A 12851-nucleotide genomic window follows, 5' to 3' on the forward strand; every position below is an offset into this window, starting at 1 on the left:
AGGGACATATGATATCTAAGCTGAAAGGACATAAAACTGATTCTGACAATCTTAATGTTGCCGAACGGGACACACTTATTGATCTGATTACTAACAAAAAGTAGGTTATTAAACCATCGGATAAGGGGGGAAATGTGGTGTTCATGAAGGCGGAGTTATAAAGAGATATGTGTTTGGACATTTTGAAACAGAGCAGTTGCTATGTGAGGGTCCCCCCATCCAGAGCCAGGCGTTGCCAGAGAGGGTTATTTGACATTATTTATGATGCCTTGTCTAGCACTGTGATTGATTTTGACACAGCTTCTTTTTTGAAGGTTACTAATCCCATTCTTCCTACAAATGTATGCATTGCCGAAGGTTCACAAAAATGTAAGCAAACCCCCAGGCCGCCCAATAGTATCGGCACGGAGGTCTTTGACTGAACGCGCCAATATATATGTTGATAGACATTTTCAATCACATGTACTGTTGTTACCTTAATATGTACGCGACTCATCCCATCTTTTACAGGCCCTGGAGGGATGAACAAACATCCAGGTTTTGCACCAAATTTTCAGCACAACACGAGAAATACGCAGGATTGTGGAAAAGCATTGGCATATCCAGACTAACGATGCCAAATTGCACCATAGTTTTAGAGGTCCCCCCTATTTTCATTCCGTAGGGCACCTTCCCTACGTGACCTTTTGGTCAGTAGTCATTTTGTTGACCCCCTAGCTGCTAATAAACATTGTAAAATCACCGGTACCTATACCTGTGGCGGCAGCTCAGTATGCTGCTACATTCAAGTAGGCAACTCTGTTCGACTATCTGATGGGAGATTAGTCTCTCTCACATTATGTAAATTGTAGTACAACTCTTGTGGTTTATTTACTACAATGCCCCTGTGGGGCCTTTTATGTTGGTAAGACTAAAAATGAGTTCCATATGAGAATTTTCTTAACATATTGCCAGCATTAGGAGTTCTAATATGACCAATCTCACCCCGGTAGCCAAACATTTTAAAACAGCTCATGGTGGAAAATTTCATTTTTTCGTTTTGTTGGTTTGGATAGAATCCTTTGTTCACCAAGAGGTGGCAATATGGATCGTTTACTTTTACAGAAGGAAGCCAGATGGATATTTGACCTGGATGCAACAAAGCATTCAGGTCTAAACGAAAATACAAGCTATGTTCCCTTTCTGCCGCTCTAGCATGGGTCCTCTCTATGATTGTGCACCTTGCCACTACTGCTGTTGCCGCTGCGTTCCCCTCGGTCTGGGGCTGGGGGTCAAATTCTGTCCCACCGGGGCATCTCACATATCCTATTTTATCCATTACTATTAAACTATGATTAATGGTTTTATATACCACAGGTTTAGTTCTATTATGGACTGGCCCCATACGTTTGGCATTATGCACATGCATACTTTGCCATTTCCATTTTTTGGGGGCATGTTATTCTTGAAATATCTTACCTACTGATGTGCCACTGTCTGTTTAAATGCTTATGGCTGCATTTTTTATATTTATGGGCTTCTGTCCCTGATGCATATATTTGTATGAAATGTCTTCTGCTGTTGTCATTAACTTGCGTGGTGTGTCGGCTTTGCTCCTTGCTTCGATTGGCCTATCCCACCCCTTCCCTCGGGTCTGCGTGCGGGGAGGGGGGGGGGGCTGGTCGGACACGCCGGGCGCGCTATTGGTTGGATCACCCGTCATGTCTGCCTGCCCCGCCCCCTGCTTGTGTTGGCCCGTGGGTGGGGGCGGGAGGGACCGTGCGCTGCGGCCGGATTGGACGGTGGTCGGCACATAGCCGCCGCGTCAGGAACTTTGGGACATGCCTCCTGAAGAAGCGAAATCGATTGAGGACGCTGTCCTCTTCCATGGCGGTGCCTGTGCTGCTCTCCAGTCTTCCCTAAGCCCAGGATCCATCTCCCCCTCTGAGCCTCAGCAACCAAGACGTAGTAAGAGCCCAATGGGCACTCTGATTTTCTCTGGCAACCTAAACGCTCTATGCAGCATCTGGTTTAGCTCTCCTCCTGAACCCTGCTACACAGTTGGATGATACTTTCTGAGCCTGGCTTGCTTGCTTCACACAGTGAATACAACTATGCATGTGGTTGTGCTTTGCCTAATCAGCTGCTAATACATGAACTGTGACATAATAGAGCTGATAATACTAATAAGGAAGAGAGCTTTCTGAGCATTTATGCTGTGGGCCAATCTGCTGTACATTGTGTTTGAAAGGACTGTCAATTGGAATTGCTGAAGTACGCCCACGGGCGGTGTTTAAACGAACTATTCGCAATATCCACTTCAAGCACATACATTTACCATACTAATCCAGTCTACTGCAATTGATATCATTGGAGTTTATGTGATTATCAGTCTGGTAATTCTGGTTGAGGAGTCTAGGCTCAGTTATACCCGGCATCTCCCCAGTCTGGCTACGGAGTTCTAGTGCTATTGTTGGATCCTTTATTTACCCTGCAAGTGTCAGGCTGGATTTTTTTGATGTTAGGCTGTGCAGCCTTAGTATAGATCCATGTGCACATGAGAATCTACCGACTGGGTGGGATTATTGGGTATTGATTTGGGGGCAGTTGGGCTGGGGGTGGTGGGGGATGGGACAGAGTGCTGCCATGTTTTTTATGTGAACCTTTCTTTTTGTAAGTGCTAAATAAAGTTTTGTATTTTTATATGAAATACATTTGTATTTAATCAGGTTGCACCCCTCCCACATTTTCATCTCAAAATTTCTTTTTATTTATAGATTATTTAGTTATTGTTTGCCCGTTGTAAAATATTTCCCCTCCTTGATTTACCTTAGAAATTTATCATTGGTGGCAACATCTTTAGTTCTGCCAAGTGATTTGTGCGGAATGCTCATTACTGAGAGTTCTATGCACAGAGAGAGATACTGCAACTGGCAGTTGGAAAAAGCCATTATTTCCCACAATGCAACGTTTCACAGAAAGAAAACTGTCAGGACCATGGTCCTTACATTACACTGTGGGATGGGTTTAACCACAATATAACAACAAAACTGACTCCAAAAATGCTAAACTAAACATGACAATGTGTGCATTATGTGGTACTGATGCTTACAATTCCCTTGTTACGTCAGGCTTCTCTACGTTGTGCCACTCTATCCACCACATCCCCCCCCCCCCCCTTTCATGGCTCTGACTGGAGCCAGTCAAACAGAAGCTGAAGAAGCAGCACATGCTCTGTCACACTCTTTGCACACTGTATATCGATGCACCCACCTGGTTGTGTATAGAACATGAACAAATTGAGGTTAAGAACGATCTTACTACAGTCCCTGTCGGGGGACTACCTGGGGACTACCTGTATACAAAAAAAGTGTGTAACTGAAGCTAAGCCAAGTAAACATGGGCTCCTTTTAAGAACTATGTAATTTGGTCCCTGACAGTACGCAAAAGTCAGACTACCATGAAAATGCTGAGATCCCAGTGTCAGATGACGAAGGAATAAGAAAATGCAATGGTGAGGTGATTAGACAGTATAACAGGCAATGGAAGTTACGTTTCTGAAAGATTGTCATGGCAAAAATACTGCAAGCAATAAAAAGTGAGGGGTCATTGTGAAACCTGAAGTAAGGATGCGTTCACACTATGCATGTTGCTGCCCATTTAATTTCATGGGCATGTTTATATCTCTGTAACTGATTATGTTATCCAAGTGCATTTTCTGCAGTCAGTGTGTTTCTAGATAACATGCAGGTTACATAGTCATTCTATATGCTATGAAAAAGAATATGCATGTTACAACGTAGAGTATGCCTACGTTATGGCACGTGTGTAAAACAACACAGTGGGAACTGTAGCCTAAAGAGTGGCTACCTCAAAGGTAGAATTGCAGAAAACCTTCATTTAAGTTCTGTCCCTTTAAAGAGAATCACAAACACTGGTTCACACGACAGCTGAGGGCCCCGGACTGGCCGGAGCCCCCATACCAACATGCGATACCTAGAGGGAAGTGCGGGTGGGCCTTGGACCTCTCACCACCAGGGAATTCACCCCCACTGCCTCTATACTGAATGCTAACTGCAACACTCACAATTGCTCACTCCCAGCTCTAGCAATTTCCTACCTTTATCTGGTCAGCAGGCGCCTGTCAGCCAATCAGGGGCACAGTTATACACCCTTTGCCTGCTGTACCAAATCTAGCAGGAATTGCATGCATTAGGCAGCATTCAGGTGGGAAGCTTCGGTTGGACATAATTGTAGATTATGTCACTAGCAGGACCGCCCCGTGCAGGCATCCCTCCCACAGGGGTCCCTCCCTAACCACTCACCTGTCACCCACCCACCTTTAAAGGGAATTGTAGTGAAAATAATTAAATTAATAAACTTACCAGTACTTATTTTTTACTATATTAATATAGATTATTTAGTCAGTGTTTGCCTATTGTTACATTTTTCCTCTCCCTCATTTTTCTTTCTGAAATGTATCACTGGGGGTGACATCTTTAGTTCTGCCAGGCAATCTGTGCAGAATGTTTGTTTACTTAGAGTTGTATACACCCTCAGTCCTTTATTACTCCTGGCGTTAAATATATGTTTATTTACCAATTATTTACAGCACTGTATGCAAATACATTAATCCATTTTTTTTATTGTTTACTGCACTATTTGTTTTATATTTATAAATTGATATCCAATGGGTACCAGTTCATTCATTTCCTCACACCTCATTTCTGATATTTAGTTGCATGGAGATTGTTCTCTCCTTTCACTACATCTCTTGTTTTACAGACCCCTTTTCCCTCTTGAATTGTGGATACGTCCCTAAATAAAATATTTTTTACTTATTTATATCTCCAGTGTGCGGGCGATACATGGTTTGCTAAACTTGGGGCCATCTCCCTCCCTTTATGTTGTCAGGACTCTGGGCAAGGTGATGGGTGTACTGGTTCTGGGGCAGATGTTGTAAACCAATATCAAAGGAATGTGTCCACATGTCATTGATAGAATGCCTTGTCACATTCCAAGGCAAATAGTGAAAACGAAATGGTTGTTGGTTTATATGAGAAAAATTTACCAGCAGTAAGGTCTGAAGCATATGGGGTAACTGTAATGTTTAATGTGTGTTCCAAGAAAGAGAACAACAACAAGTCATGTGAAGTTCTTCATGTAAAACCAGTGCTGTGATTGCATATAATATTGTGGTGCCAAACTAATGTAAAGCATTTGCTGATCCCAAATGTAAATGCGGAGAGTTTTGATGGTAAGGCTAGTTGCACACTGGGGTGTTGCAGTGTGTTGTGTCATAATGTACACATAATGCAAGCAAAAATAACATTTGCAGTGAAATGCATTGTAATTCAGGTATACAAAGCAACTAACCAATGTACACCATTAGTGACTAACATTGTGCGCGCTGCATTCTGCATTGTAACAACGGAATTTGTTGCATCGCATTGCAACAGATGAGGTGTGTACTGTATATAGACTTTTCATTGCACAGCATTACAGTGTCTGTTACAACGCAAGATGCTATCATTATAGTACCCTTACTGAAAAAGAGAATGTTGGTGTACTTGGAGTTAGGAGTGGGGCAGACTGGGGTCAAAGGGACAAAAGTAGTGATTGAACAGCCTCAAGCTGCGTACACATGTAAGATAAACGTATTTGGAAAACGAGGAATCAATCTGCTGCATCAATTTGGCAGGAAGGTTTGAACGACAGATTGTTGTACAGATGAAAATCAGTCCTGCAAAGCACCCAAGAAATGCTTTTGTAGTCCATTTTACTTTCTTCTTCTTCACGCTTGTGCTGTTCACATGGATGTTAAGAAATATCTGAGGATCTCATACACACAGAGCATATCCGCAGGGATGGATATGAGAGATTAAGGCTGGTTTTACATCTATGATTAGCGATAAGCAAGCACCGCAACACACCGCTGAAAACCAGCCTTCAAAATACCTTGCGCCACAGTGCAGTAACAGGGTCATATGCATAGCACCGCCCCCAGTTGGTGACATACTCAGGAAGTACGTCACTGGGATTACCATCAGTCCACGCATGTGCTACACACCCTGCTCTCGATGTTCACACTTGCTGCGTCACTCATTGACTTGCATTGCTGCGTAATCTGTGCAGTAGGCACGAATCATGCGGTAACGCGCTGCTGACTTTGCATCGGGAATGTGGCGATTTTGATACTTCTGGGGCACCACGTCACATCGCATGAAGTGTACAAGGGACTTGCAGGGCCCTTGCAGCAGGGAAGCGTAACGCTGGGTGACGCAGTGCGCAAGTGTGAAAGGGACCAGAGAGACAAATATATTTTGTTGCCATCTTTGAAGGTCTTTTACAAACTATTTTATAACAATTATCTGTAGAGCACAGATAGAGACAGTGACTGCGATCGGAAAAAAACGCATCGCACTAATAAAAATGTTTGCAGGTGCAATTTGTTTTTAAGTACCTAGAGATTTACAATGCGCAAGCAATTGGAATCAGAATGCAAAACATTACTAGTGGAAAAAGGGCCCTTATATAGTGAGTGTGTGTGTAAAAAAAAAAATAAAAAAAATAAATATATATATATATATATATATATATATATATATATATATATATATATATACACATACATACACACGCACACACACACCAGGAGCTAGTTGGTTGGGAGGAAACTCAGCTGAGCTCTTACAGGCAGACACACCTCTCTCACTCTCCCACTCAGCATCATCACCACAGCCACAAGGTTCTATTCAGAAATCTCCTAGTCTTAGGCTGCTGCCACTGTGGAGTACCAGCCTAAGCCCAGCATGTGGTGAATGGGTTAAGATCCTGGTAATCTGATCTGCACAGACGTATCTGGCTGCACACACACCAAAACCCACAGCAGCAGTTTGCATCTGGTAAGACGCACAAGCTCAGCCCAGCAGCACAAGGATCCTGGCACATAGGTACATCGTTCTGAGAAACCAGCAGGCTGGAGAAAAAGAAAAAGCTTGTTATGAGCAGCATGATCCCCCTTGATTCACCATCCAGCAAGGCAAGTCTGAAGCATACTCACATCTTTAATTTGCTAAAAGCATCATACAAAAGGAATGGACAGAGAGAAGCAAGAAGTAACCTGCAATGAGCAGAAAGTGCATGCAAGTTTCTTAGACACACTTCTCATCTTCATCAAGGTAACAAAAGGTACTGAGGTACTACTCCATGTAGACCTTTTCTAATTCCTTGTTCATGCATTTTTTGGAGACTTGGTTTTTACAGACATGCTACACAGATCTCTACTACAAATCCCAGATTCGTAAACGAGACCGGGGCAGACAAGACCTGACACTTAGCGACCTCTGTCCCCTTTCCAGTGCCAGCATGGAGAGCTTGTTCCGAAGGAGGAAAGTCTTGAAAACATTTATAACTTTATCCTTGTTGTTTGCCACTCTGGTCACTATTCATAAACTGAAACTTGTGGAGGAAGGATCTAAAGGTAGCTTGGCGTTCCACAGCAGGATCATCCATGAGTGGCTACAGCCAGACAACACCTCCTCTAAAAAGAATAGTGATAGGACTAGTAGCACTTCAAAAGTTCCTGAAGTTGTACATTTACCTCTACCAAGATGGGACATTAATGAAAGCAGATGCCCTGAAAATACAGCTTTAAGGAAGCAACCATGGTTCAGGCATGTAGACCCAAGATTCCACCAATTCATCCTACACCGGCATTGTAGGTATTTTCCAATGCTACTCAACCACCCTGAAAAATGCCAAGGAGATGTCCACTTACTCATAGTAGTTAAGTCTATCATTGAGCAACATGATCGTCGGGATGCGGTGAGAAATACCTGGGGCAAAGAAAAGGAAGTGAACGGGAAGAAAATTAGGACTCTCTTCCTCCTAGGGACCACTTCTGTAGGCAAAGACCACTGGAATCTCCAGAGACTTATTGAGCAGGAAAACCAAATTTATGGAGACATCCTTCAATGGGATTTCATGGACACTTTCTTTAATTTAACTCTAAAAGAAGTCAACTTCTTAAAGTGGTTCCACATCTACTGTCCAAATGTGGAGTTCATTTTCAAAGGGGATGATGATATTTTTGTCAACACTGAGAATATTTTGGATTTCTTGGCCTTTAAGAAAAATGACCCTTTGTTGCCAAGCTTATTTGTAGGAGATATTATTTCTCGGGCAGTGCCCATAAGGAACAAACAAAGTAAATATTATATCCCAAAAGAGTTGTATGACAAACCCTATCCAGTTTATGCTGGAGGTGGGGGCTTCTTAATGGCATCTTCTCTAGCCAGAAGACTCTTTGTAGCTTCTGAAGGCATTCAGTTGTTTCCCATTGACGATGTGTTCCTGGGAATGTGCCTAAAGAACTTAGGTGTAGAGCCCAAATTACATCCTGGGTTCAGGACTTTTGGAATTAGCAAGAAAAGATCTAGCACTATGAATAATGACCCTTGCTTCTACAAGAGCTTGTTGGTGGTCCACAAACTAAGCTCAGGGGATCTTCTTAAAATGTGGGAGGTTGTCCACAAGGAAAAACTCCACTGTGGTAAAAGAGTTATTTTATAAAAATCAGACATTTGTGGGTGCTGTTCAACTTTGGAGAACAACTATCATTGTATTTTCATATTTGTCATTTTACGTTGTCCTAAATTAAGATTAAAACTGTATGATTTATTTTATATTTTGCACCAGAGATGTTATTTTAATTTGTGCCATTTATTTTAAAAAAAGAATCAGTCACAAACAAATGCCTTCTTCCTGACATACTTGAAGGTAAAACCACATTTTAAATGGTATTTGTGTTAAATGTTGTATTCCTTCATGATTCTACAGTGTCATGTATATTGTGTTGGACCTGATTTATTTAGGGTGCATTCACACTATGTGCATTTCTGCACACTGCATTGCCCTATGTGAATGCACTGCCCATACAATCATATGGGCACATTCATATATTCACATTGTAACAGACCATGTTTTCCAAACGCACTTTTTGCAGTGTGTTTCTGGATACTGTGACCCCTATTTAATTACTTTTTTTCTTATTGTCTTCTCATAGATGATATTTTCACACCTGGTCAGGTCAATACAATGCATTTTAAGCCACAGCAAATAATAAAGTACTCAAAATAACTTTGTTAACAACTTTTCGGCACTTATTCAATTGTAAAGTGCTGAAAGGAAGATGAAGGAGAAACAGTTAAAGCGGACCCAAACCAAACATTTTTTTAATTCAAAATATTTAGTTGCACCACTCTGACACATACAAAGATAAGTAAACACTCCTTTCAAGCCTATGAGCATTTCAGTGCATACTTTTCACCCTTCTCTTTTCATAACTAGGGTTATACAGGTGGCAGCCATTAGCAATTCCTCCTTTGCTGGACACCATCTACTCCACCAGTTTGCCGGATTCTGTCCCGGCAATATGAAAGGAAGGGAGGGGTTTCTCCAATAAATGTAAAATATTTTATATTTGTCATCATGCAGCTGAAAAAAGGCTGCTATTTATTATTATAATATAGAAAATATATTTTATTTCTGAAATCTTGTATTTTTAATTTGGGTCCACTTTAATTGAATATGGGCTTGTGTGTGCTAAAATGAATGCAAAGCAAAGAAAAAAAAAATAGGTTACTTACCTATGGACAGTGAAGGCTCTGGGTCCTATAGAGCAGAGTTCCCCAACCCTGTCCTCAAGGCCCACCAATAGTGCATGTTTTGCAGAAAACCACAAACATGCACAGGTGGGGTAATTAGTGTCAGCAGGGGTAATTAGTGTCAGCAGAGCTGATTACCTACCTGTGTGGATTTCCACAAAACATGCACTGTTGGTGGTACTTGAGGACAGGGTTGGGGAACTCTTGCTTATAGAGCTTTCCCTCTCCTCTCTTGTACCTCTCATTCCAGCATCATCACCCCGGTTGTGTGTACTCTACTAATTGGTCGAATACACGCCTGCGAGCCCTCGGGAGGCTGGGTGGCTCTATACTGCACATGCGTGAGCGTGCTTATGCTCACATGCATGTATGCGCAGTACGGAGTCAACCGCCTTAGGAAGCACTCCGTACACGAGTGCTTCCAAAGTCACCCAAGGGAAGGGGGTGATGGCACTAGAATGAGGGGTAGAAGAGAGGACAGACAAGGCTTTATAGGATCCAGAGCCTTCCCTGTCCATAGGTAAGTAGCTGACTTTTTTTGGTGGGTGGGAGCAGGGACGGATCTAGGGGGGGGCAAGCAGGTCTCTTGCCCCAGGTGCAGTTTGTTGAATTCTTAAAAAGGCGGCAAAATTTGGATGGGGAATGGCAGTTTAGGCGCCAAAGCCTGACCTTGCCCCAGGCGCAACTTGGGGCAACTTGGTCTAGATCCGTCCCTGGGTGGGAGGCAGGGTTACACTCATTTTAAAAAGCATGTTAACAGTTTTGTCATTCTATTAAAAATAACATGCATGTCATAATGTGCAGAGAGTGTGCATTGCATTGTGTCCACATTGTAGCCTAGGTGCAACACACCTCAGTCTTTACTCCATTCACCCTTTTCTCCTAAGTTTTCTCCTAAGAGATAATTTTTCATCTTCTGTTTAAACTAGCTGTTCAGTACTCTGCAGTAGAATTTTCTTGCTTGTTGGTGGCATAAGAGGCATTTTATTGTAAAGGTGTGAGCATATCATCTAGGGGAAAACTAAAGGAGGCCACACACTATACAATAAAAAGATCTACCTTTATACCAATTGATAAAAACGATCGGTTGTGCAGAAAAATTGAAAAGATTTTTCTATTCAAGTGAGAAATCTTTCAATCCTTTTATTTCATAATTGGGTGAATATTGAACACACATGTGTGAGGTACATTACTCAGATTTTTCAAGTGTTACAATCAATCAGAAAAATTGATTGTGATTCTCAGATTGAAAAGAAATATAAAAAAATTCTATGGTGTGTGGCCACATTTAGGAGAAAAAGTGAATCCAATAAGTGTGAACTTAGCCTAAAGGTGGCCACACACCATACAATATTTTTACATTTCTTTTCAATTCAAGAAATGCAATCAATTTTTCTTAAAGAGAACCCGAGGTGGCATTTCATTACGTTAGTGGGGCACAGAGGCTGGTTGGGCACACTAACACCAGCCTCTGTTGCCCCATCGTGTGCCTCAAAGACCCCCCTGGTCGCCGCTATAGCTCCCGTAGTGCTGGCGACACGCAGCGCGTCGCCAGCACAATGTTTACCCTAACGCTGTTTGTCAGCGCCGCTCCCCCGCCTGCCTCCTCCGCATCGCCGCTACCCGCCCGCATCCCTTCCCTCCTATCAGCGGGAGGGAAGGGACGCGGGCGGGTAGCGGCAATGCGGAGGAGGCAGGGGAGCGGCGCTGGCAGACAGCGCTAGGGTAAACATTGTGCTGGCGACGCGCTGCGTGTCGCCAGCACTACGGGAGCTATAGCGGCGAGCAGGAGGGTCTTTGAGGCACACAATGGGGCAACAGAGGCTGGTGTTAGTGTGCCCAACCAGCCTCTGTGCCCCACTAACGTAATGAGAACCTCGGGTTCTCTTTAAGTCTCTTCAAGGTTCATGAGCAGTAGAGTTCTTTCTGATGGTAAAATTTAAAAAAAAAATGGGCCAATGTACTACACACATACTGTATATGTTCAATTTTTCCCAAAGTATAAAAGAAATTATTGAAAACTCTGAAAAAATTGCTTGGGTGTATGCATTAAGAAATTGACAATCCACCCTACATCATTCAATTTTCATGAAAATTGATTGGAAAAATCCACTAAACCCAATATACTTTTATCAAAGAAAATTGGGAAATTTGATCAGATTTCTTAAACGAATGAGATAAAAAGCTTTACATTTTTCTGTACAACAGATTGTTGTATTGAATTTTCATAAATTTGGATCATTTTATTTTATTGTGTGTGGCCACCTTGAAGAATGTCCACACACAATACAATTAAATGATATAATTTTAAAGCAATTGGATAAAAAAAAAAAGAATCGTTTCTACAAAAAAATCAAAAGAGCTTTTTTATTCTAGTTAACATTCAGATCGGATTTCACGTTTATCATGGAGTGGCAAAAATTTCTGATCAATTTTTTTTTTTGCAAGTTTGTAAGGTAAGATAATTTCATAATGTAGAGACGCAAGCAAATTTTTTCAGAAATTTCAAACTTTTTTTTTTATAATTGGGGAAAAATTTAACACACATGTGTGATACATTGGTCAGATTTTACAATAATTATAATCAATTAGAAAATTGATTGCAAATCTTGACTTGAAAAGGAATGTAAAAAAATTATATGGTGTGTGGCCACCTTAAGTCTCTTCAAGGTTCATGAGCAGTAGAGAACATAAGTGATCCTGCAAACCTGGCCTGATATATTAAAATGTGTCTATTAGGTTGAGCAGACTTGCTATTTTCTCCTGGGTAATATCAGACCATAGTAAGGGCCCATTCACACTTAAAAGCTCAAAACGCCGGTTTGCGGGAGTGATTTTTCCACGATTTAACGTGGAAAAATCACTGGATACTGCAGCGATTTTTCCACGATCGCGTTTAGCACTTCTATAGCACTGAAACGCGATCGCTGGGAAATCACCTCAAAATGGTGCAGGCTACACATTTGCATTTGGCGATTTGCATTAATCGCCAGTGATTAACGCAAATCGCCCAAGTAAGAATGGGCCCATAGGGTATTATAGCACTAGCGTTTTGCCAAACTCGCCGGCAAATCGCTCTAGTGTGAATTGGCCCTAAGGGTTACTGAAAACTTGAGATTAGTCTTCTGTGCGAGTACAATTTTCTCGTTAATAAATCTAGGCCAGGTTTCCAGAATAACTTATCTTGTCCTTGTTAAAGAACAG

At 41.9% G+C, this 12851-nt stretch overlaps 1 protein-coding gene across 1 annotated transcript; it reads left to right on the top strand.

Moving 5' to 3' along the window:
- Positions 1-6773: 6773 nt before the first annotated feature.
- Positions 6774-8646, top strand: LOC137522668 (UDP-GlcNAc:betaGal beta-1,3-N-acetylglucosaminyltransferase 7-like). Its single transcript, XM_068242739.1, has one exon. It carries the CDS (start codon positions 7216-7218, stop codon positions 8551-8553), a length of 1338 nt encoding a protein of 445 aa, XP_068098840.1. The 5' UTR covers positions 6774-7215; the 3' UTR covers positions 8554-8646.
- Positions 8647-12851: the final 4205 nt, after the last annotated feature.

This window comes from Hyperolius riggenbachi, chromosome 6 (genome assembly GCF_040937935.1).
Source record: "Hyperolius riggenbachi isolate aHypRig1 chromosome 6, aHypRig1.pri, whole genome shotgun sequence".
In the NCBI taxonomy this organism is placed as follows: domain Eukaryota; kingdom Metazoa; phylum Chordata; class Amphibia; order Anura; family Hyperoliidae; genus Hyperolius; species Hyperolius riggenbachi.